The following is a 26,826-nucleotide window of genomic DNA, read 5'->3' on the forward strand; positions in this document are numbered from 1 at the left end:
ATAGGGGTTAAAATCTGGCACTCTCCACCATTTGAAACTACAACACATCACACTGACACACACATTACACTTTTTTGTCTCTGTCACAGCTGGATTACAGATGTTAAGAGTCCACCCAGCCTCGTGTCTCCTTCAAACATACAAACTGAATCCATATGAAAATAATCAGAAGACAAAAATAGTCAACATGAAAACAGGCTGATAGTTTTTATCTCTGATATAAACACCATTTGGTTTATACCAGCTCACTTTCACCTGTCAAGCTGACGGACACAGTAACCACAGACATCTCTGTGGTAGTATTACTGCTCATCCTACAGTTTTTATTGTAACTGACTAAAAGAGAATCAGAATTAAAATCTGAGTGTAAATGTGATCAGATGAAGTGTGAGGTTGTGAGAAAGTCTCTGACTGCATTCATAGATGTGTCCTTTCAGCTGCTCTGATCCAACCTTTGGTCTCTAAGGAAGAGGCTTCAGGGAGATGTTTGCTACGTTGGACTGTAGGACCATCAGAAATGTGTGCAGTAACAAAACAGGCAGCACTGAAAGGAGCTCTAAGTGTTTGTGTTGTTCAATGATTTGTGCACAACAACAAAAATGGGACCTCTCTCATCCATCAGTCATCATGTGGACATTTTTCTGACACACATTGAAGCTGATGGACGTTTTGTGTCTGCACTAAGTACGTTTTCAGCAGCTATGGCACCGGCAGGATTCACTTTCACAGACTCACAACCACCAGCTTCACCCCTCCCCTCCCCCTCCAGCTGTAGGCTTTAACATTGAGTTTCCCCACACATGTTTACAGACGAGTTAGAGAGCAAGAGAAAACACACAATAAACTCTACTCACTCACCTGGAGAAATAACTCTCAAGTAGCTGCTGGTGATGGGCTTCCATGATTGTTGTCCTTTGATGAAGACGCCACAAACATATCTTCCAGCATCATTAATCGTCAAATCCTTTAGAATCAAAGACACGTCTCCATCCTTCATCTGTCTGTCCTGCAGATCCACCCGGTTCTTAAAAGATGGATGCTGGTTGTCTGGAACAAACACTTCATCCCAGTACAAAAGCACATATTTATCTCCCAGGTCAGCTCTTCTCCACTTTACAGCTGTGATGTTGTTGTTTGGAGCTCGACATGTCAGAGTGACGTCCTGTCCAGACTCAGCTGTGATGGTTTTCTGGTCTGGAAGAGGAAACAACACAGAGCAGAGAGGTTAAAGGTCAAAGTACAATTATGATCAGAATGATTGACTTTAAATATTTTGTTTATTTCCTTTGACATTTGAGTTTTTAGTCATGTTGGATTTAATGAACCTCTGAACATCCAGCAGGTCACCAGTGACCCACTGAGGGGGAATTTTAGCTTCATGCTAAACATGCAAAGTGTCAGAAACTACAAGATGTTAGCTTCCACAGAACAACAACATGTGCTGATAATAAGTGAACATAATGTGTGAGAGAAAGCAGCCTCTCATTATAAGACACTGTGAGTCTCTGCATGCTGCCTTTATGGAGCTACAGCTGTTTGTATACACTGAACAAAAAGCTTTGTAGCTGTATACTGACTCCTGACACTACAACACATCACACTGACACACACATTACACTTCTTTGTCTCTGTCACAGCTGGATTACAGATGTTAACTCCACCCAGCTCCTTCCCACACTTAGTGGAAACTCTGTTTCGTTCTAACAGCTTTATCTGACTCGCTAAATGGGACAAACATTACATGTCTGTGAAGATCAAAGCTACAAATTTATATCAATATTTAAAGTTCAGTCTAAATCTGAGTCTAAACCTGATCAGATGAAGTGTGAGGTTGTGAGAAAGTCTCTGCCTGCATTCATAGATGTGTCCTTTCAGCTGCTCTGATCCAACCTTTGGTCTCTATGAAGAGGCTTCAGGGAGATGTTTGCTACGTTGGACTGTAGGACCATCAGAAATGTGTGCAGTAACAAAACAGGCAGCACTGAAAGGAGCTCTAAGTGTTTGTGTTGTTCAATGATTTGTGCACAACAACAAAAATGGGACCTCTCTCATCCATCAGTCATCATGTGGACATTTTTCTGACACACTTTGAAGCTGATGGACGTTTTGTGTCTGCACTAAGTATGTTTTCAGCAGCTATGGCACCGGCAGGATTCACTTTCACAGACTCACAGCCACCAGCTTCACCCCTCCCCTCCCCCTCCAGCTGTAGGCTTTAACATTGAGTTTCCCCACACATGTTTACAGACGAGTTAGAGAGCAAGAGAAGAAGAGACTGATTCATAAATGTCTTTGTTTCTGCTCTAACCTTACCCAAACAATGCTGCTCTACAACTCTAGACTACCAGCCACAAAGACAATAGCTGGAGAAACATCTGTCTGCCTCTGACATCCACCAGCTCATCCATACAACAAACACACATCAACAACCAGGAAGCAGCTTCACCTCTGATCACACACACACTCAACTCTACTCACTCACCTGGAGGAACAACAACCAGGTAGATGATGCTGATGGGCTTCCAAAACACTGTTTCTTCCATGAAGACACCACACACGTATGTTCCAGTGTCATTCATCATCACATCCTTTAGAATCAAAGACACGTCTCCATCCTTCATCTGTCTGTCCTGCAGATCCACCCGGTTCTTAAAAGATGGATGCTGGTTGTCTGGATCAAAGTGACCATCCTGGTACAAAAGCACATATTCATCTGCCAGGTCAGCTCTTCTCCACTCTACAACTATGATCTTGTTGTTTGGAGCTCGAAATGTCAGAGTGACGTCCTGTCCAGACTTAGCTGTGATAAATTTCTCATCTGAAAGAGGAAACAACACAGAGCAGAGAGGTTAAAGGTCAAAGTACAATTATTTTCAGAATGATTGACTTTAAATATTTTGTTTATTTCCTTTGACATTTGAGTTTTTAGTCATGTTGGATTTAATGAACCTCTGAACATCCAGCAGGTCACCAGTGACCCACTGAGGGGGAATTTTAGCCTCATGCTAAACATGCAAAGTGTCAGAAACTACAAGATGTTAGCTTCCACAGAACAACAACATGTGCTGATAATAAGTGAACATAATGTGTGAGAGAAAGCAGCCTCTCATTATAAGACACTGTGAGTCTCTGCATGCTGCCTTTATGGAGCTACAGCTGTTTGTATACACTGAACAAAAAGCTTTGTAGCTGTAGATGTTACACAGTGGAAATTTGTGTTTTATGTTGTTTTGGGACTATACTGTGAATTGGTGTATAGAGTGTTGATTTTATTTGTATGGTTTTATTCTGATATTTATGTTGCATGCTCTAGTATTGTTGGACGATAGTCTTTTAATCAACTGTGGACTAGGCTTCCCCTGAGGTGTCCCATTAGCCGCCAAACAGACTTGTTAAAGGGGAGGGTGAGCGCAGATAAACAGGAGAAAAGAAATGCACGCCAGGTTAGCGTAGGGAAGGAACGACCGGCTGCCTGACCTTGGGGTGTGACGGGCCTTTTGGGAAACAGACTGATCAACATAACATGGCAACCCAGTTCCGACAGTAAGAGGGATGACAGTGGGAGATGCTGCGCGTAACCGACCATCGGGCAGAGTTATAACTCTGCCTGCATATGTGAGTAAAGCTTTACCCCACTGTCGTATGTCGGGTGCAACTTTGCCAGGGAGGGTCGCTGCGGTGGTTCCAAAAATGTTGCTGTTGTAGAGATTAGAAAGATATTTTGCTGCTAGTTTTATAATCATCATTACCATTCCATTAATTATTAATACTGATATTGCATTCAGATGTTCAAACATACTGGTATCATATTAGTCTTTATTACAGGTCCAGTAAGAACCACCTTAAACTGTTGAGTTGAATTTATAATCTTAAATGTTTATATGCAGACTGCATTGTAAAAGAAAGGCCTAACGCTGAGTATACTCAAAATAAGACAGGAAACTGCATGCTTTGCAGGAAGTGAAACCGAAAGCAGAGTCTGAGTGCAAGTAATTCTGAGGAGCAGTTTGGATGATGCTATTATCATCTTTTATACATTTATATCTTTTGATTAAGCTTTTAGTAGAGGTTCTTGACTAAAACATTTATTCAGTAGATTACATATATAGTTCCAGTTAGGTTATTACATGTAAGGATGAGCCTCTGTTCTGGTGAAAGTTCAGAAGTGCAACGGGTGAGATGAGAGAGCATTTAAGGACGAGACACACATTCAGTTAGTGGGTTCATTTATGGGTGAAAGTTTAATCATGTTTTGCTTGCAACTGCAAAATTGTGCCTGCATACGTGACAGTTTGTTGCAGAACTATTGCTGATGTTCCAAGACGATAAGCGAGTGTCCGGCAGTGACAGGATGCACCTGGCTTTGAGGCGAAGACAATGTTCTTTTCAAACTATGTTAAAAGTCATGGTGGTTTTGATTTGACGCATGTATGTCTGGTATCTGTTTGACAAAGAGGGGGCGTTACCCTGATGAATCAAAAGCAATCTGAAGTGTCTTTTTGGGCAGAGATCTGATGCTGTCTGGAAACAGGGTTAGATCTCTCCGCACGTGTGTTCATAAAATTTATCATTGGACTTCACCCGGCCGGATCAGTGGTCATTATTTTGTATCCCTCCTGTATCCCTCCTTAATTTCTGAACCTTAACACTGTCCAGTGTTTATTTGTTCCAGTAGGCGCCATGAGGGAGGTTGCATTCGGAGGAATCCAGAGCCCAAGTGCAGAGCGTGGTGGGACTGTGTGGCGACGCGGCTGTCAGGGAGGGACGGAACCGCCATAGGAAAATCTTCTTGGCTTCCTGCCGAGCGTGGCCTCTATTGTGGAAGACAACTTTCTCTCCTGGTTTGTTTTTTATATAAGGAACATTCGCCTGAGCGTGGCTGGACAATGGTACCACATGACTGTTGAGGGGGGGGTGTATAATTTTAGTATATGAGAGACGTTGCACCGTTCCATGGATAGTTGTAGATTTTAACGAAGAACGTTCTTTTTAACGCATTAATATTTTTTTTTTGAAACCATGTTTGTAAAGCTGGATTTTGTCTTTTTCCACAGAAATAAATGGTGTGTTTAAGGCCAGCTCAGTCTCTGTGCCCTGAGTGCTGACCTACTCACTCCCCTTATTCTTGTATGTGAACTGAGTTTTTGTTGACGATTTAGATCCAACAGTCTTAGCGGTTACATATACTGACTCCTGAAACTACAACACATCACACTGACACACACATTACACTTTTTTGTCTCTGTCACAGCTGGATTACAGATGTTAAGAGTCCACCCAGCCTCGTGTCTCCTTCAAACACACAGACAAACTGAATCCATATGAAAATAATCAGAAGACAAAAATAGTCAACATGAAAACAGGCTGATAGTTTTTATCTCTGATATAAACACCATTTGGTTTATACCAGCTCACTTTCACCTGTCAAGCTGACGGACACAGTAACCGCAGACATCTCTGTGGTAGTATTACTGCTCATCCTACAGTTTTTATTGTAACTGACTAAAAGAGAATCAGAATTAAAATCTGAGTCTAAACCTGATCAGATGAAGTGTGAGGTTGTGAGAAAGTCTCTGCCTGCATTCATAGATGTGTCCTTTCAGCTGCTCTGATCCAACCTTTGGTTTCTAAGGAAGAGGCTTCAGGGAGATGTTTGCTACGTTGGACTGTAGGACCATCAGAAATGTGTGCAGTAACAAAACAGGCAGCACTGAAAGGAGCTCTAAGTGTTTGTGTTGTTCAATGATTTGTGCACAACAACAAAAATGGGACCTCTCTCATCCATCAGTCATCATGTGGACATTTTTCTGACACACTTTGAAGCTGATGGACGTTTTGTGTCTGCACTAAGTACGTTTTCAGCAGCTATGGCACCGGCAGGATTCACTTTCACAGACTCACAACCACCAGCTTCACCCTCCCTCCCCTCCAGCTGTAGGCTTTAACATTGAGTTTCCCCACACATGTTTACAGACGAGTTAGAGAGCAAGAGAAGAAGAGACTGATTCATAAATGTCTTTGTTTCTGCTCTAACCTTACCCAAACAATGCTGCTCTACAACTCTAGACTACCAGCCACAAAGACAACAGCTGGAGAAACATCTGTCTACCTCTGACATCCACCAGCTCATCCATACAACAAACACACATCAACAACCAGGAAGCAGCTTCACCTCTGATCACACACACACTCAACTCTACTCACTCACCTGGAGGATCAACAACCAGATAGATGATGCTGATGGGCTTCCAAAACACTGTTCCTTCCATGAAGACACCACACATGTATGTTCCAGTGTCATTCATCATCACATCCTTTAGAGTCAAAGACACGTCTCCATCCTTCATCTGTCTGTCCTGCAGATCCACCCGGTTCTTAAAAGATGGATGCTGGTCGTCTGGATCAAAGTGACCATCCTGGTACAAAAGCACATATTCATCTCCCAGGTCAGCTCTGCTCCACTTTACAGCTATGATGTTGTTGTTTGGAGCTCGACATGTCAGAGTGACGTCCTGTCCAGACTCAGATGTGATGATAGTTTTCTGGTCTGAAAGAGGAAACAACACAGAGCAGAGAGGTTAAAGGTCAAAGTGCAATTATGATCAGAATGATTGAGTTTAAATATTTTGTTTATTTCCTATAGCTTTTGATTTTTTTGTGTTGAGATGAAATTATTTGAAGTGCCTCAACAATGCTATACTTTTTTTATTAATAAGTGTTATAGAGTCATATAGTGTAGTGTTAAGTGGACACGGCCCTGAACAATAAAGGCTCTTATACTGTGTCACTCTCTTAGAAGTAGGTTTGCAGGAGACTCTCACCCATGCTTGTTGATAACAGGGAACCTTCTGCTTGTGGAAATCTACTAGAAGGGTGTAGAGCAAGGTCACAATTTCGTCGGAGCTGAGAAAAGATGTGTTGCAGCTAATAGACAATAACCTATGAGGACGCTGTGCAACATGACTGCTGAATGCCTGTGAAACACTGTTGTTTAAACTAGAATGGGATAGCTGGTAATAAAACTTAAATGCGTGTCACTATTTTGAGATCCGCAGCAACGTGTCATGCAGGACACATTTCCCTTCTAGAAGTATTGTGTAAGAGAATAAAAGTGTGAAATGATCTACTGAGCAGTGTGTTGTCTTCCATCAGATGTCCCTGACGAATCAAAAGAACTTGGTGAAATGTTGATATTTAACATTAGTCATGTTGGATTTAATGAACCTCTGAACATCCAGCAGGTCACCAGTGACCCACTGAGGGGGAATTTTAGCCTCATGCTAAACATGCAAAGTGTCAGAAACTACAAGATGTTAGCTTCCACAGAACAACAACATGTGCTGATAATAAGTGAACATAATGTGTGAGAGAAAGCAGCCTCTCATTATAAGACACTGTGAGTCTCTGCATGCTGCCTTTATGGAGCTACAGCTGTTTGTATACACTGAACAAAAAGCTTTGTAGCTGTATACTGACTCCTGACACTACAACACATCACACTGACACACACATTACACTTCTTTGTCTCTGTCACAGCTGGATTACAGATGTTGATATTCTTTATTCCTCGTTATCTACGAAACAAACAGTAAAATCTCACCTGTTCATTGTCTTCATTCCTCTTTATCTCACAGATAAACAGTTTAGTTTAACAATTTAAATCTCACCTGCAGATACAAACACGACAAACATCAGCGTGGAGCAGAGTGAAGCAGTTACAGCAGACATTTCCGTGTTGTCGAGTTTTGTTGATCTGACTCTTAGTTTGTTCTAAATGTCTGAGTCTGAAATAACTTCCGTTACTTGCTTAAAATATGTATTATATATTTAAAACCTCAGATTAAATTAAAGGTTAAATCAAAATCACTGACTACTATAACAAATCTGACTGTCAGCTTGTCGCGGAAAGTCAACACTTCTAACGCGAGTCTCTTCAGGAAGTCACGGTTGTGTTGTCTGGTAGGTTGGACGATCATAAAGTGCGTCATAACTAAAGCGGTGAAATTTAAAGCTGAGTGTTTAACAGGTTGAGTTCTTGAATGATCTCCACAAAACAACACAAATAACATAACTCATCATCAATTATCAGCTAACGGACTTCAAAATGACGTCACGGTATGAAAATGTATATTGTATATATTATGGAGGAGGCACTAATGTTAATATTAATGTTTAATGTTTCAGTTCATCAAATAGTTGTTGTATTTTGGTAATCAGCACCATATATATGGGTCAAAAGCGGCTCTCTAGTAGATGGTTATAAAGTTCTTAAAAAAATTAGTGACTTGGGTAAACACACACAAAGTGATTTCAGATTAACTGGTGAGGGTGAAACAGATGAGTATTAGGCGCTGATTTTCTTTTGGTAAAACAGGAAACAAACTTTGTGAAAATGTTCTCTCCAGAATCATTTTCTTTTATCTTTTTTTCTATCATGATACGGCAGTGTGCTGTTGCAGTTTCCTTTTTTAAATGAACACACGAGAGCAATATGGACTACAAATATGTAATGGACTATATGTTGTTTTTAAGTTGTGTTTGGGACTTTATAACATGCCCTACATGTTTTCTAGCGATGTGACAGCTAATGGACTGTAAAGCAAATTACCACGCTATACTGGAAGAATGAGTGGGGAAACTGGAATTTGTCTAATCGCTTAACGTAAAAACTAGTTAACCTATAAAACAGGTGCCTAAAAGTGATTGTCTTTGGCACAACATAGCTCTGGACCAATTTTGTACTCAGTTCAACAAAATGTCGCTCATATTATTTATGACGAACATTCAAGAACTGAACCTGTTGAGCTTCTTTATATTAAAATCCATAATAAACGTAGTTCTTATCGTCATATAGTCCAGCCTACCAAACGTCACTATATCGTGACTTCCTTAACAGACTCATCGGAAGTGCAGAGTTTGAGTGAGCGACTGAGAAACATATTCTCAGTCAGTGATTTTCACCTGTGATCTGTTTAAACCTTTAATTTAATCTCATGAGTTCAAGTTTGAAACTCATGTTTTGCTTTTTACTAAAAATAACAGACTCAGACATTTATAACCATGTAAGTGTTGGATCGCCTGTAAAGGTAATACGGACATGTCTGCTGGAAGTACTTCGCTCTGCTTGACGTTGTTGTTTGTCGCGTTTGTCTGTGCAGGTGAGATTTAACTGTTAAAAACTAAACTGAGTTTATTTAATTTGGTTTGTTGTCACGTGTGAAGGAGACACGAGGCTGGGTGGAAACATCTGTAATCCAGCTGTGACAGAGACAAAGAAGTGTAATGTGTGTGTCAGTGTGATGTGTTGTAGTGTCAGGAGTCAGTATAGAGCTACAAAGCTTTTTGTTCAGTGTATACAAACAGCTGTAGCTCCATAAAGGCAGCATGCAGAGACTCACAGTGTCTTATAATGAGAGGCTGCTTTCTCTCACACATTATGTTCACTTATTATCAGCACATGTTGTTTGTGGAAGCTGCAGGAACGCAGTTTAAATATTTATTGTAAAACGAAAAACCAAAGGTCTGCAGAGTCTTCCTAAAATGATCTTTAAACCTCTAACCAAGCATTTATATATATGTTTTACATGTGGATTCATTCATAACGAGTGTAACCGGGTTCTGCTTCGCCCTGCTGTAACAAGCCGGCCCAAATAACCTCTTCAAATCTGCGGTGTGTTGTATTTTTAAGGAAGACAGGAAGTCTCTGGTTGATTGTTGCTAATTTATTTCCTGAATGAAAACGTAACGGTGTTGGGTCAGTGCAAATGGCTCGCCACACACCATTCCGCACACAACACTACAGCAGAATATTCCATTAGCATTCAGCTTTACACAATATTAAAAAAAATGAAAAGTACATTAGTTCTCTATATCCGGGTAGACCACCTGGGGTAGTGACCCATCCAAATTGGTGTTAGACATGTGCCCACTAAGCACTTCTTACACTCTATGTCCATTATTTGATCTAACATGTTTTATCAAGTTTTATAGTATCTGTAACACTTCACTACAGTATGTGGGAACAATACAACTCACCTCTTGTGTAACTTCAGCAGACTGGCAGTGATTACTGCAGCCAGCCTCACCTAATCGGCCACACCAAGAGGGGAGCACTGTTTCCCCATTGCACTAACATTCGGGGCAAGTGTTTTAATACCATATAAACACTATTACATGAGCTCCTTATTTGTTGTAGATAATGTTACAGGCAGCATTGCTTTAACCCTCTGCACTCAAAGTGTAAGATAAGTAAAAACTGTAATGTTTTTTCAAGAGTTAGAAGATTATTTTGATAAATATCAAAGGAAACCAGACAAACATTCAGACAGGAAGATGAATATAAACAGGCAAGTTAAATTCATTTAAAAAATAACATCTTCTAATTTCTTTAGCTTATGAGTAAAACTGTAAGTGGGTCACTGTTTACCTGCAGGTTAACTAATCTAATGCAGAATAACAAAAACAAACTTGATTGTAAAAGAAATAAACATATTAAAAGTAAACAGCTCTAATCATAATTCCATCATATCCCCATGATACCACTTCTGGGTTTATTAGGCTCCTCATTTGCTTTTTATTGAGACTGATGACTTACACAGACCATGGGCATCAGTAACAGAGAAAACAAGAAATGAAATACAGTCTTTAAAAAAAAGAAAAAAAACTAGCTAAATGTGGAGGTTAAAACCAACAATACATATTTGCAGGAAAATCCTGTAACTTTACACCAGGAAACAATCAAGATAAGATAAGATAACCTTTATTAGTCCCACACGTAGGAAATTTGTTTTGTCACAGCAGGAAGTGGACAGTGCAAAAGTTATGAAGCAAAAATTTGAATATAACAAGAATAAAAACAGTACACAACTGTACAGAATAGAATAAAATAAAATAATATATACAGTAACATAAAATAGAATACAAATGTTATATACAACTGAGTAAAAATACAACGATGCCAGAAAAGATTATTGCACATGTGTGGATGTGTGTGATGTGATTTTAAAGATTTTTACCTGTCAAAATGTTTGTATTTAGGAGTAGTATTTGAGGGCTAGTTCTTTTAGGATTAGCACCTAACAAGATGTAACAAGTGTATTGGTCAGGATACAGGAAGGAGGACAAGAAGCTTCCCCTTTGCTGAACTGTCACAGTCAGTTTTTTTATTATCACTTCAAGGCTCAGTGTTGCCAGAAGTTTTCAGTCATTAAATTAACACTCGGAGCATCATCAACACCCAAATGTGGTTACACATTTGCTTCCCAGAAAAGACTCCCTAATCATTTTCAGTTTCAACTTGCTATTCTTCTCAGTAACCTCTTCTTACAATGGCATGGCAGGTAAAACCACCAATCAAACAACAGGTCTGGTGTAGACACGTCCATTACAGCTGTTCAATAAGATAAAACATATCGGATGACAATATGTAAACATTTATCATTTCATATTATACGTTATTGTTTGTTTTGTGGTGTCACAAAGTAAACTGTTTACGGCACTATTTTTCATTGTTTTGATGGTCATTGTAGTGGCTCTATTAATTTCTTAAAGTTCGCTCTTTTTCTTACATTTTTTCCACATAAACCTTTCACAATAAAGCTGAAGATCCTGTTGAGACTTTTAAAAATTAACTGAAATGATATACAGTATTCTCAAACATCAAATTTCAGAATATGTACCAAAAATAAAAACATGAAGTAACTATAAATGGCGCTTACAGTCATCATGTGGATGCAAACTATAGGAGTCACAGGGTCCAGAGACACCATGTGATTGGAAACATAGCCTAAGGGCTTCACGTTAAGGATCAATTAATCCTCCAGCAGAACCTTGAAATCTACTTCCTCGTGAAGAGTTTGCGAACCCACACAGGTGCAGTGAGCTGACTTCACTGAACGGATCTTTCTCTCTCCCATTCACTTCAGAAATGCTGGGCAACCGAGAGATTAAACTGAAATCTGATTTCCTGATGGGCAAGCTGCCCCTGCAATGTCTCTGACATGTTGGTAAAAGCTTCTCTGAGTTCTGGTTCTCTTCCTTTAAAATTGGTCCAACAGTCAGACCACAATTCCACAGGTATTCCTCTTCTGGCTATGAATCGCCCCAGGGCCATAAGGAATGCATCCGCGTCTAAGCTACTTAGGAGATCCAGATGTACCGCCCTCATTGTCCTACACTTGAAAATGATCCTCCAGCGTTTCTCGTGCCGTCTTCCTATTTTTTACAAATATAGACCTGAAACAGTTAATACTGGTTGGTCTTCTCAAATCTCTTTATTTTTATTTTTTAACACAAAATAAGATGAAAAATAAAGAAAAAATTAAGAATTAATAAGAAAATAAATGAATCTGTAAAAAATAAATGAAATAATAATAATAAGATTTTTCTAGTCAATGACCTTATGTGGTTTCTTCAGTCTTCTATATCTGCTGTATTCAGATTCAAATGTCTGTATAAACAGTTCTTTAACTTTCTTCTGAACATGGCTTCTCTTGCCTACTCCCTGCTGCTAGAGACCTGGCAGCGCTTCCTCTCGCATAGCCAAGCCCAGATTTGGTCTGAGGGAGAAAGCAGTTGAGACCCTCAGTATGTCTTGAAGATGATCATCGGTAAGTCTGGTCAGAAATGCGATCTGTTACGGTGTTGGCAGAAAGGCTGATGTTGCTAAACTGACCTTTATTTTCCGGACAGACTATATTTGCAGCCCGAAATAAGCACTTTTTGACAAATTCACCTTCTGTGAATGGCTTTCCTGCTTTAGGAAGGAAGGAAGGAGGAAGGAGTGGACGCTGGCGCGTTTGGCTGCCGCTGCTCCCCTCTGTATACATCTATACTTACTGCTTACTATAGTTACAAAACTTTGTTTGTTTTTTTGTTCTCTGAATCTACTGTCTCCAAGGTAAAGTGCTTCCCTGCCTGACCTGTTTGGCCGGTGTGCTTTGGACACTTTTACTGTCAGCTGTTAGCATCAGCTGTTAGCATCAGCTGTTAGCACCAACTGTCAGCATCAGCTGCTAGCCGCTGCGCTGTCTTCGGATAGCCGGTGTTCTGACAAAACGTCCTACCTATCAAGCTGTCCTACCCGTTGTTACTGCGCATGCGCACAATTCAAAACTGCCATATTTCCGGTTTAAATAGTACACGCCTATTATTTCATCCTACCCCGATCTTGTGCCGGTCTCGTTGCTTTTGTGCCGATCTCGTTGCTTCGAAAAAAGGTTTGTATTAAAAGTTTTACTTCTTTATTACAGATGATAATTGTTTACCTTAAGCTGCTCAATCGAAGTCATATTCCAAGTGTTTAGTTGGTGCTTTTAAAATTTATTTTAGTCCTCCTGCAGTTACTGGACACCACTCGCCATTGTTATGTTGGATAAACGCTCCGTTGTTATGTCGAAGAAAGTACTTTTGCACCACATACTTGTTAATTGCGTGATAACGTTGTGTAGTCGTTTTATTTACTGTATGGATTCCGAAGCCATGTTGAAATTGTCCGATTTTCTCCTTAGTTATGGAGAACAAATACGAGGAACTGCTCATGTTTCTGTCTGTTGGGTCCTACCCATCTGAATACGATAAGTCCCAGAGGCAAACCCTTAGGAGATACGCCGCAAAATTCAGGCTGAAGGGTCAGTATTGTAATGTAAATAACTAAATGTAATTATTGGTTAAATACATGTTATAATTATTTTACATTTTTTAAATATAGGCGGAGTGCTCTTGTTTGGAAACAGGAGAGTGATAAAAACAAAAGAAGAAGCCATGGGACTATTTCAAGAGTTTCATTCAAGTCCCATCGGTGGACACACTGGTGTACTCAAGACTCGAACTGCAATGTGTTCCAGATTTTACTGGTATGGAATGTCGGTTGACATTGTTAATTGGGTATGTATTTTTAAAGTTGTCATTTATATATAGTATGTTAATAGTGCACCAATAGAATGCATAGTTATCCTGAAGACCCGTACCAGATTGATGTACAGTAATTAACACTGTATCGCCACTTGATCAAGTATTTTTATAGAACATTAGCAATTTTGTTGTTTAATTAATTGCGATTGTTGGATAATATAAAGATCATTCAATATGTTTAAGGTCCTGGCTTGTGACCAGTGTCAAAAATGGGAAAACCATTGGCTGCTGTGCAACCACTGCAGTGTATAAAGGTAAATATCAGTAGCATTTTAGTAGAAAATAGTAATGTTATCATGTACATTATATATTAATGTGATTCTTTTATCACTGACAGGTGTCACATGTCTGGGAGCTAATCGAATAGATCTAACTGGACCTCTTCCAAAAACGTCTAGTGGCTTCCAGTACATTATGACTGCAACAGACTATTTTTCAAAATGGGTTGAGGCTTTTCCATTAAAAAGCAAAAGTGCTGCTGAGGTAGCTCATCAGTTGTGCTCAATCATATATAGACATGGCTGTCCAAAACGAATTTTATCCGACCAAGGAAGGGAATTTGTTAACGAGGTAAGTGTTAAGTTTACTTTTCCATACCTCTTTAGGTAAATACTTGGCCACAGTGTGCCAAGTAGCTGCCAGGCCAAAGGTTTTGTGTGATTGTTTTTAAAAACAATTTTCTTTTTTCTTTGAAGCTCAACTCAAGACTTTGCAGCTTAATGAAAATAGATAGAAGTGTCACAGCAGCGTATCACCCTCAGACAAATGGCCTCGACGAAAAAGACAAATGACAACATAAAAGGTATGTTTTATTTGTATGTAACATTTCATTTGCTTTTAAGACACTGTCACTATTGTGGTTTTTATGTCCACATGTAGAGCCCTGAGAAAATTAGTCAACAGTCAACAGAATGACTGGGATGTGTATCTGGATGCTACACTGTTTTCTTTGAGGTCCAAGGTCCACACCACAACCAAATACACACCATTCCGTTTAATGTATGGGAGAGAGGCTACGTATCCTTCTGAAGTTCCTGTCGAAGTCCCAGTAAGTGTTATTAAGGAATTTTATTTATGCAACAACTATGATAATGCATAAATTAAATGTCATCTTAATTGGAAATTGTGCATATTGATATTGGCTGCAGCTTTAATCTTCTCTGCTTAACTTCTATATGCAAGATACATTTAAAAGATAAAGTAAGTGACTAGTTACTTCTTTATGATTGTTTCTTTATGTAAAGTAATAAATGTTGAGGAGACCTTTAAGTATAATGTGTTCACCTATGGAAGTGTATCAAGAGGAAAAAGTGACTATAAAAAAAAATGATATGAGTCTATCTTTGTGGCTTTCTGTGCTCAAAGCTTTATAATAGTATATTTACTTTTAAACATGAGTTATTATAGCTACAATTTTCAGTTCATGTTTCACATGCATTATTTGTCTTTATGATTTTAATAGTAATTTAAAATGTGACAATTTTAGTTGTCCTCCATCATTCTCCCTGAGGAGTCGAAAGTTACGGTGACTTTGTATCTTCTACAAGAGACGCACAAGAGCAAGTTAAAAAAACTGTCGAGGAAAATATGGCAAAGTCCCAAGACTTACAAAAGGAAGCCTATGCCAGACGAGTCCAGAAGAAGTACAGAAACCTTGTGTACAGCGTTGGAGATGAAGTTCTTCTCTTGAACATGAGGAAACGTGGAAGGAAGGGAGGAAGGTTTGATCCAGATTTTCAGGACCCTACACCATTCAAGACATCACTGGCAAATGTGTGAGATTAAAAACACGGAAGGAGCAACTTTAAAAATCACTACAGCATTGACCATATCAAGCCGTACAGAAGAAGCCACCATGTAAATATCAGTGACAATGAAAAATACCCAACTCACAGTCAGACAGTGAACAGCAGCACAGACCTGAAGATGCCCCCTGCCATCCTCCTGCTGACCCTCAGTGCCAGCAAAGTCCAGAGGATACCAGACCCTCTATTATTCATTATGCACCCAAAACGGCTGACAAAAGTTGTTGCTCCCACAAGGGAGTTTATTTCTGTTCCAGGACCAGAAACGCGCGTGAACAAGAACTTCCTCTCGGAAACAAAGCTTAGAAAGTGAAGGTGGCATAGTGAACAACTCTTTTGACCCGTTGGTCATTTGTTGCCAGTTTGGCGTTGCAACTTGATTGACCATTGCATGACTTTGTTTGCATTTTGCAGTCTTCAACTCATATTGGATGTAAAGAAACATGCAACATGCACTGAGCTTGTGGAAGTCTGGAAATGGATCTGCCTGTCAGTAATTTTCTCTTTGCCCACTCGCTGTACCTTTCCTATTTCTCTGCGTGAAAATGCATGTTTATTGTGTTGACTTTTTCCTGTTGTGGCCCGTTGGCCTTTACCCAGCTTTTCCACTAAAAATCTCATGCATGCCTGAGCTAACTTATCATATTTTTCTTTCAGTAAAGAGGCTATGGGCTGCAAAGGATACTGGGCGCTTGGAATCAGTTGTTGGACCATACAAGTTATTTGATTCCTCTTTTCGAACACTGCAGGGGTCACGGTGGCTTTCTGATGAGGTAAGATAACTTATCATTATTGACTCTGATTTTGAAGTGCTCTCCTTCTGAAGCATTTGCAGTGCAGACACCATTAATAGTTTAAACTGTGCGGGTAGGTGGGGGTTTATATAGCAAAACTCTGATAAGGTTTCACCCATTCACTTCCATAGAAAAGATTGTTATCAACCACAACACAGATGTTGTGACATCTGTGACATCATAATACCCAGTTCCAGTATATGCAGAAAGAACCTTTATCAGCAATTATATTTCTTTCCAAGTTTTTGTGTACAGCACTCAAGCAGTTACTTCAAAAATTGTTGCTGCTGGTGTATAAACTCTAACTTTTCAAAACAGGTCATTGATGCATACCTGCACCGTGTTATTGAGAGAGAAAGGTAAGTAAGAAATGTCCTTTGCCCAGTTATTTTGAAATACAAAAAAATGTATTTACTGTTCTGTAACATTTTGTATACTTATACAGAATGCTGTACACCTGCTCTGTTCAGTAGTTGCAAGCTCGTTGTTTTCTGGGCAGTTCAGATGCCTCACCAAGGTAAGTTGAAAGTTCAGAAGTGGTCCAAAAGTTGAGTCATTTCTATTTCTGAGGACAGAGTTCGGTTCCTTTAAACAAGACTATATTTGAAAACACCCTGAGACGCAAGGTACCTAAGTAAATCGAAATTACTCTGCACTTCCAATCCCACAGATGAAGTTCCCAGTTGAAGACATGTGGCTGTGCCCTGTGAACTTTGGTACACACTGGATTCTTGTGGTATGTGTTTATTTAGTTATTAATTTGCATAATTTGTTGGGAAGCAGTTTCTTGCTCAAAGTGTTATTCTTAAATAGGTTTTCAGTGGCAAAAACTATTGTAATTTTTAATTTATTAACTTTTTCTTTAGATTGTCAACATTTCTGCACAGAAAATACTGCTCATAGACCCCATGGGGAATGAAGGTGTTTATGACAGGAAAATTCTGCGCAACTGGAGGTATGTATGATACTGAGGTATTATTCTTGTATGTTTTATGTTCAGGTATTAAACATAAAACATTTCTTGTTTCATTACAAACATTTTTGTTCAACTAGGAATTTTCTGAGGATGAGAGGGCATGAAGACACCATGGAGTGGCAGTTACACACTATGCAACACAACAAGCAACAGGATTCCAGCAGTTGCGGAGTTTTGCTGTTAAAGGTAACCCTTATTCAAATGATTCCATTTATTGTTAGCTACAATTAGGACTTTACATTATAATAATAATGAGAAATCTCACAGTTTGCAGAACAGTACCTTGCTTTTGGAGAGGTCAGTGAGGTGTTAACCACTACAGAAGCAGTTGTGCTGGAGCGAATGCAGATAGCTTGCACCCTACTTGAACATCGAGGTAAGTCCAGTAAAGTCCTTATCACATTAGAGTGTGTACTTCCAATTTAAATAGTGCTTTTCAAACAGCACAGTACCAAATAGTGCTTTTCAAACATTTTCAGATAAGACCCTTCTGAAAGTCTAATTAAAAAAATCAGGGACTAATTTGCCATGAAGTATTTGTGGAAAAAATGTACTATTATTTTTTTTTTAATTAATCAATAAATAATGTTTGATTAAAACCTAACCATGAATGTGTTTCAGGGAACGCTGAGGACTACTGCATTGTTTGCTCTATGTTAGATGCTGATGCTGACCGCAGCATGATTGAAATGGTAAAACAAAACAAAAAAGAAACACATAAGTCTTAGTATCATTACTTGCTAATCATGTTTAAAATGTTGACTAATAGTATTCACCAAACATAATATGAGCTATTTATTTTTCCTTTCCAGGTGCAGTGTGAATCTTGCCAAAGATGGGCACATTTTGCATGTGCAAAATATAAAGAGAGCAATCAAGAATATAAATGCAAAAAATGTAAGGAAAACACATAACAACTTCAAATAAAAACACCTGTCTTTTCCCCTCCATGTCTCTTTGTATTCTTTGTCAACATTAGATGATTGTGTGCTGGAGGCACGTTTTGATAGTGTGATTTGGCCATCTGAACGTCCTACCTAAATAAATCCAAGCAGGAAGCATGTTTTCATAGTGTGATTTGGCCATCTGAACGTCCTACCTAAATAAATCCAAGCAGGAAGCATGTTTTGATAGTGTGATTTGGCCATCTGAACGTCCTACCTAAATAAATCCAAGCAGGAAGCATGTTTTCATAGTGTGATTTGGCCATCTGAACGTCCTACCTAAATAAATCCAAGCAGGAAGCATGTTTTCATAGTGTGATTTGGCCATCTGAACGTCCTACCTAAATAAATCCAAGCAGGAAGCATGTTTTCATAGTGTGATTTGGCCATCTGAACGTCCTACCTAAATAAATCCAAGCAGGAAGCATGTTTTCATAGTGTGATTTGGCCATCTGAACGTCCTACCTAAATAAATCCAAGCAGGAAGCATGTTTTCATAGTGTGATTTGGCCATCTGAACGTCCTACCTAAATAAATCCAAGCAGGAAGCATGTTTTCATAGTGTGATTTGGCCATCTGAACGTCCTACCTAAATAAATCCAAGCAGGAAGCATGTTTTCATAGTGTGATTTGGCCATCTGAACGTCCTACCTAAATAAATCCAAGCAGGAAGCATGTTTTCATAGTGTGATTTGGCCATCTGAACGTCCTACCTAAATAAATCCAAGCAGGAAGCATGTTTTCATAGTGTGATTTGGCCATCTGAACGTCCTACCTAAATAAATCCAAGCAGGAAGCATGTTTTCATAGTGTGATTTGGCCATCTGAACGTCCTACCTAAATAAATCCAAGCAGGAAGCATGTTTTCATAGTGTGATTTGGCCATCTGAACGTCCTACCTAAATAAATCCAAGCAGGAAGCATGTTTTCATAGTGTGATTTGGCCATCTGAACGTCCTACCTTAATAGGAAGCATGTTTTAATAGTGTGATTTGGCCATCTGAACATCCTACCTACCTAAATAAATCCAAGCAGGAAACATGTTCTGAACGTCCTAGCGAAATAAATCCAAGTTTTTAAGTGTGATTTGGCCATCTGAACGTCCTACCTATAGATATGTACGATGGAGCCATTAACCACGTAAGGTAGCATATTCTGATAAGGTAGCACGGATTGATAGACAAGACCATAAATTTACGCTACGGTAGCGCTACGGTAGGATGTTTTGACAAGGTAGGACGTTTTGTCAGAACACCGGTATTACATCATGACTACTGCTAAGTTGCTGCTCTTCCGGGCTCTTCTCGCTGGGTTTGTTCTGCAGTCCATACTCCGGCCCGTCTCCTCCACGCTGAGGTACTCGTCATCAGAGCTACTCTTCCTGCGCTTCCAGCACCTCTCGACCTTTCCGCCGGCTTCACTGCTACACCCTGCGATCGCCTGGCGCCCGCGTCAAAAGTATGTCCACCGCGGATCCAGACGGAACTACAGGATCGACAGCAGGAATTCGATACCATCCCTGTGGTCATCTCACCGCCGCTCCGCTAGGAAGCCTGGTAAACGGACTTCTGACCCTGGTGTGCTTGCTAGCCCTGCCCGGTCGGTTTGCAAAGCTTGCGGCGACTACCCCGTTTCCGTCGGATTGCTTAATGTCCGATCCCTCTCCAACAAGGGACCTCTTGTTTATGATCTTCTTAATGATCATAACCTGGACTTTCTATGTCTGACGGAGACCTGGCAGCGTCCAAATGATTTTGCCGATCTCAACCTGACTACTCCGCCTGGATTTGTTTACACCTGCCAGCCCCGTGTGTCGGGACGTGGGGGTGGCCTTGCGATCCTGTACAACAGCAAGTATAAGGTAACCTCGCTTTCTGCTCCTGCCTACACCTCGTTTGAATCCATGCTGATTCAAATTAATGGACCAACCCCCACAGTATTAGTTGCTGTTTACCGTCCACCTAAAATCAACTCTGACTTTTTAACTGATTTTTCTAACTTTCTCGCTGAAATCCTACTCTTATCTCCAAATACTGCCAGGCGATTTTAACATCCACATGGACAACACATCAAATTCAGCCACAAGAGATTTTATATCCTGTCTGGACAATTTTGGCTTACACCAATATATGGACGTGCCCACACACTCCAAAGGACACATTTTGGATCTTGTTTCCTGTACTGGTGTCACCCCTAAAAACTGTGCTGTACTGGACATGCCTTTCTCAGACCATAAATTAATTTTATTCAATGCTAGTCTCCCACTATACAAAAATAAACAAAACCGCTCAATTACTTTTAGAAATATTAGGGGCATTGATCTATCAGCTCTTTCCCATGGCATTAATAACTTACCTACCATTGATGCCTCAGCTTCCATAGACGACCTGGTATCTCACTTTAACAATGAACTTATCAACCTCTTAGATACCTTGGCTCCCCAAAAAACTCGAAATGTTTCTTTCTCTCGTTCTGCGCCATGGTATTCATCTGAACTTCGCCAACTTAAAGCTATTGGACGCCGCCTAGAGCGTCTCTCCAGGAAAACAGGACTTACTATTCACAAGGACATGTATCTCAGCCATATACAACACTATAAGGAAGCTATTCATCATGCTAAATCTGCTTACTACGCCTCTGTTATTGAATCTGCTGAAGGAAACACTCGCACTTTGTTTTCTACATTGCATAATATTGTTAAACCCCCAGATACCTTTGTCATACATAGACACTCTGCTGCAGTTTGCAACAAATTTATGGACTTTTTTTATACCAAGATTGAGAATCTCCATCAACAATTGCCCTCGTCCTGTGAAATGGTCAATTGTTCTATCTGCATTTTCTCCCCTTCTCAGCTGTCATCCTCTCTATCCAATTTTGAACTTCCCACAATAACTCAGCTATCTTCCATAATTACTAACTTAAAGTCATCATCATGTAAACTTGATCCACTGCCGACAAATCTTGTTAAACTCTCATTCCCGTCTCTTGCCCCACTTATTGCTAATATCGTACACTCCTCTCTTATATCTGGTTCTGTTCCTTCTTCTCTTAAAACTGCAATAATAACTCCAATACTGAAAAAGAATGGTTCAGATCCCTCCAATCTAAATAATTTCAGGCCAATTTCAAATCTCCCTTTCTTAGCAAAAATTCTTGAAAAGATAGTGGCTACACAGGTTCATCATCATCTAATTGGAAATAACTTGTACGAACAGTTTCAGTCTGGCTTCCGTTCATATCACAGTACAGAAACAGCCCTAGTAAAAATCACCAATGATCTTCTGCTTGCAGCTGATTCTGGACTTATATCCATCCTCATTCTCCTTGACCTTACAGCAGCTTTCGATACTATCTCCCACCGCATCCTCCTTCACAGATTAGCATCTATTGGCATCAGTGGTACAGTACTCGCCTGGTTTACTTCTTATCTCTCTGGCCGCTCACAGTTTGTTCAATTACTCCCTCACAGATCAGTATCTACTCCAGTTAATTCCGGTGTACCCCAAGGCTCTGTCCTGGGTCCTTTACTTTTTATCATCTATCTCCTACCCCTAGGTAATATTTTTAGGAAGCATAACATCCAGTTCCACTGCTACGCAGATGACACCCAGCTCTACCTATCCTCCAAACCCACAGCTACTCTCCCACCTCCATCCATTTCTGACTGTTTAAGTGAAATCAAGGTCTGGTTTACGCACAACTTTCTTAAACTTAATGGCAATAAAACAGAATTCATTTTAATAGGCACCGGATCAAAACTGACTACAGTTCCAACCAGAAGTCTTTCGTTATCCATTGATAACTCTGTTGTCACACCCTCCCCTCAGGTTAAGAGTCTTGGTGTCATTCTCGATAGCACTTTGTCCTTCACAGCACATATAAATAATATCACTCGGTCTTCCTACTTTCATCTCCGTAATATTAACCGCCTTCGTCCCTCACTCACACCACACAGTACCACCATACTTGTCAATGCTCTTGTCACATCTCGTCTGGATTACTGTAATTCTCTTCTCTATGGTCTACCTCATAAATCCCTCCATAAACTGCAGTTGGTTCAAAATACAGCTGCTCGTATTATTTCTAGAACTAGATCCACTGAACATATAACACCTGTTCTTAAACAACTCCATTGGCTTCCAGTTCACCTCCGTGTCAATTTCAAGATCCTGCTTCTCACTTTCAAAGCACTCCATAACCTCGCTCCTCCATATCTATCCGATCTTCTCCATACATACTCACCCCTTCGTACACTCCGCTCTTCTTCAGCTTCCCTTCTGTCAGTTCCACCTGCTCGCCTGACTACCATTGGACTCAGATCCTTTAGTTGTTCTGCCCTGAGACTTTGGATGCACTTCCACTTGTTCTACGGACCACACACTGTCTCACCTCTTTTAAATCACTACTCAAAACCCATCTGTTCAGAATTGCATACACCTGATCTGTCTTAGGCCATTTTTACCTTGCTCAGTTTTTATATTTGCTTTTATACTTTTATGATTGTTTATGTCTAAATTTTATCTACCATGTTTGCTATATATACATCTTTTTAATGTTTTTATGGTATTGTTTATGTGCTACTGTAAGGTGACCTTGAGGGTCTGAAAGGCGCCTATAAATAAAATGTATTATTATTATTATTATTATTTAGCAATCATCTCACTAACCATGTAGCTTCGACTGCTGCATTATTCTCTTTGGTTGCTTCTTGAAGAAATCTTGCTGCCTCAGTAGATATGTTTAAGATGAGCAACCTGGTTTGCTCTCTCATCTCCCTGGTATTTTGCATATACCTCTCAGCATGTCTAGTTGTGTAATGACGTTTCAAATTGCATTCCTTGTGCACCGTAACTTTCTCTGTGCAAATAAGACATGTCAGGGTGCCCCTGTGCTCAACAACGAAATATTGCATTTCCCACTTTTTCTGAAATTGTCTGTGCTCATCACCAACCTTTCTCTTCACTGCAGGCTTTGAAAAAGACATGTTTGGGCTATGTAACATTTATAATTCTACTTGGTGTCACTGTCGCATTGAAGTTTCAATCAAGCATTTAGCTGACGGACGGGGAACGTCTCAACGCATAGAGAATGTCATTTCCACTTCTTTTTCCTATAGCCTTAGCATGGCAATCAGCGGATAAAAGTCCAGTAGCCGTCTCCTTTGTTTTTACGCTCGATGTTCATGTCTTTCATGATGACATGAACACTGAGGCATTTGCAGATGTAGAAAGTACAGGGATAGCGAGAGCAAAAAAGGCGACTGCTCACGGACTGTTATCGCCAAGCTGTTGTTACAGGAAAAAGAAGCGGAAATGACACTGTGACATATAACAAATAACATCACCTGTTGTTTACTACCTTTACATTATATTGTAATATATGTAATGTTCTTGTGTGAGGCAATGCAAACAGAGTGATGCAAATAAAAAACATCGACCCACAAATTATGGTGCAACCCTATAATTAGTCTGGGTTACCAGGGACTGTTTTTACAGATAAACAGGTGTCGCTCTGTGACTGCAGACTAAATTAGGCTGCATTGAGTTCCTTACTTTTCTTTTATCCTGCCGCATACGCATCAGTTTGATTTATTTTGTCACAGAGAGAGACCTCATATTAACTCTCAAAGTCCCATTGACATGTGTATATACATATAATGTCCCACTGGGCAGCAGCTTAAAAAAAGAAGAAGTTTTTTTTAGTATTGTGAACACAACGTGCTGTGCCCAATAGAAACGAGGCAGCCAGCCAGGCATGGAAAAGAAAGAAAACACTCCAGGGTAACACTGCTGTAACTTTTACTCATTTATTCCGCTTGCATTAAACCTGGCCGATGTCCCACCCCTGAGATCCATGTCCCACTGTGATTGGCAAGTTCGTTCAGCTCCGCACACAACACTGTAAAGTGTCATACATATGAAACTCGCGGGCCACATTAACAAAAACTATCGGCTTGTGGGCCACAATTGGCCCGCAGGCCGATAGTTTGAGACCCCTGCCCTAGCTAGTTGGAAGGTGTAAAGTCTCATGATAAAGAAGTACATTGTAAAAACCTTATAAAAACCTTCAAAGGATTTTACCTTTCAAATGTCTCAAAGATATATTTTAATTATAATTTTAAACAATTAACCTAACCCTGGGGGGAATTTAAACAGCATTTTCCCCCATAAATATAAATCCAGCCAGTGTATGTATGTATGTAGTGTCCAAATTGTCACTCTTTAGTCACAGTTTTTTTTTTTCTTTTTTAAAATTAATCTGCTAGACAAGGAAATGGATTCTGTTCTGTTCTTCACTCATCACCTACCTGACAGCTGACACCTCACACCTGTTTCTCACCTGCAGGTCAGACAGGAGGACAAGAGAAGGATCAAGACAACAAAGATGGAGGAAAGGAGGACGGATCTGTTTTACTGATTGTTGCTCTTTATCTTGCTGCTGTTGTTGCTGCTGCCGCTGCTATTGCTGCTAATGCAATTGTTAACTTTGTGAAGTCACAAAGAAACTTTTGTGATTCTAAACCTGTTAGTGATCCAGATGCTACAATGCCTCTTTCCACTTCAGATGATCTGAAGATGAATTAGAACTCTGCTGTACATCCATCAGATGGCTGCAGACGTCAAACATCCATAACGTGGTGTTATCTCTCATTTCTCTGATGATCATCATGTTCAGACTCAGACCAACAGTGTGTGTCTGTGCTGTCTGTCAGTGACTCTGAACTACAGATTATTCATCTTCAGGCTGTTCATGAGATTTACTGACACAAAGTCAAACTGTGTTACAAACACACATGAATTTCTGAGCTCTGATCTCAGAGTCAGTGAGTGTTTTTGTGTTGGAGCTTCAGGTTTAGCAGATATTTGTAAGAACTTACTTGGCCTTTTGGGTTTTGAATGTAAATTGTTGTTTGTTTTAATGTAAATTAAGCAGACATCTTTTGTGCTGGTGTAAATAACATCCTGTGACCTTTTCCTCTTTAAGTGGAGCACAAAAAACAAGTTTGTATAGCCAGCCTTTTTTTTTTTTTACCTGATGTTACTTAATATTATTATTATTATTACTGATGTGTAGGGATGGGGTTCTGACATAAACGGTAGTAACCAGACCGAAAAGCAGCGCACATTTCGGTGCTTTATTTCGGTGCTTTTTTTTTTCTTGAGCCAATTCTAGCCAATCATTTTACGTTTCCGAGGAAAGTAGGCGGGCTCAGGTACATACGTTATTTTAGAGCAGACCTACAGATTAAAAATGTCCAAGGCGAAGCGGTCAAAAGTCTGGCTGTACTTCGCAGCAAACGATGCAAACTCAGCAGCCTGCAACAAGTGCTTTAAGCTGATACTGTGATACTGTCAAAGGAGGTAACACCTCGAATCCGATGAAACACCTGGCGACGCATAGCGTTTTTTTAAAAGCCGAGAAATGCGCCGTGTTTGATAGCTTGCTGCGAGACCTCACACCGAGCACATCTACTGCGGGTGTGGTGCCTGTTATCGGACCCGGAGTTAGCAACAACCCCCCAAAAACCCGAAGAGTAGAGTCCTGGCCCCTAGCCCTGCCAGTGTAGTAGAAATGATGATGGCAGCAGCAGCCGTTCTTCTCTGCGTGAGTAGCTTCATGTTGTTCGTGTGTAATTCACATTGAGTAGGCTAACACGTTATTACATTAATGCATGTAAGGTGAACTAGCAAACATCATCATAGCTACATGCGGCTGTCTTCTTGTTTGGTGGCAGATGCTCCCTTCACCCTGGCCAAAAAGGCTAAAATGACCAAAGAAAAAGTGGAAAACAGTTAAACATGAGAGGTTTTTGGACCAATTTTGTGTTTTTTCCATTGTTTAAGCACTGCTTCCAGCCAAGAGTGATACCATATATGCCCTATAGCTGCAGAAAAGGCTTACATTGTTATTTTTTTTTTACAAAAAAACAGCTAAACATGAGAGGTTTTTGGACCAATTTTGTGTTCTCCATTCTTTAAGCACCGGTTTGAGCACCGTTTAAGCACCGGCACCGTTTCAAAAGTACCGGTTTGGCACCGGTATCGGATAAAACCTAAACGATACCCATCCCTACTGATGTGAGAGTTGTATGAAAGTAAAAATTCATGTATCCTACCGGTCAAAAGTTTTACAACACCCCAATTTTTCCAGTTTTATATTGAAAATTATGCAGTTTAACGTCTCATTGCAGTCTGAAATGAAAGCATGGTACAAATAAGAAATTGTAGTTAAAAAAAAAAAAAGAATGGAATCAATTTGTAGACCAAAATGTATTCTAAACTTCTGACTCAAAGTCGCCACCTTTGGAAGATAGCTGAACACACCCGTGGTATTCGTTCTACAATAGAAATCAAATATTCTTCAGAAAGTTCTTTTAATATCTGTTGCAGAAG

At 39.9% G+C, this 26,826-nt stretch overlaps 1 protein-coding gene and 1 long non-coding RNA gene across 3 annotated transcripts; both read left to right on the forward strand.

Annotated features, from left to right (window-relative positions):
- Positions 1–14,794: 14,794 nt before the first annotated feature.
- Positions 14,795–16,870, forward strand: LOC120438346. 2 transcript variants are annotated; one of them, XR_005611818.1, is made up of 4 exons: positions 14,795–14,959; positions 16,131–16,205; positions 16,374–16,489; positions 16,829–16,870. It is a non-coding gene; the product is annotated as an uncharacterized LOC120438346 (long non-coding RNA). The 2 variants fall into 2 exon arrangements; XR_005611817.1 differs by lacking the exon at positions 16,131–16,205.
- Positions 16,871–19,431: 2,561 nt separating this feature from the next.
- LOC120438322 lies at positions 19,432–25,787 on the forward strand. The gene is made up of 2 exons (XM_039608744.1): positions 19,432–20,291; positions 24,779–25,787. The coding sequence occupies exons 1-2, from the start codon at positions 19,698–19,700 to the stop codon at positions 24,848–24,850; spliced, it is 666 nt and encodes a 221-aa protein (XP_039464678.1). The 5' UTR covers positions 19,432–19,697; the 3' UTR covers positions 24,851–25,787.
- Positions 25,788–26,826: the final 1,039 nt, after the last annotated feature.

The sequence above is a fragment of the Oreochromis aureus genome, linkage group 3 (assembly GCF_013358895.1).
Source record: "Oreochromis aureus strain Israel breed Guangdong linkage group 3, ZZ_aureus, whole genome shotgun sequence".
Lineage (NCBI taxonomy): Eukaryota > Metazoa > Chordata > Actinopteri > Cichliformes > Cichlidae > Oreochromis > Oreochromis aureus.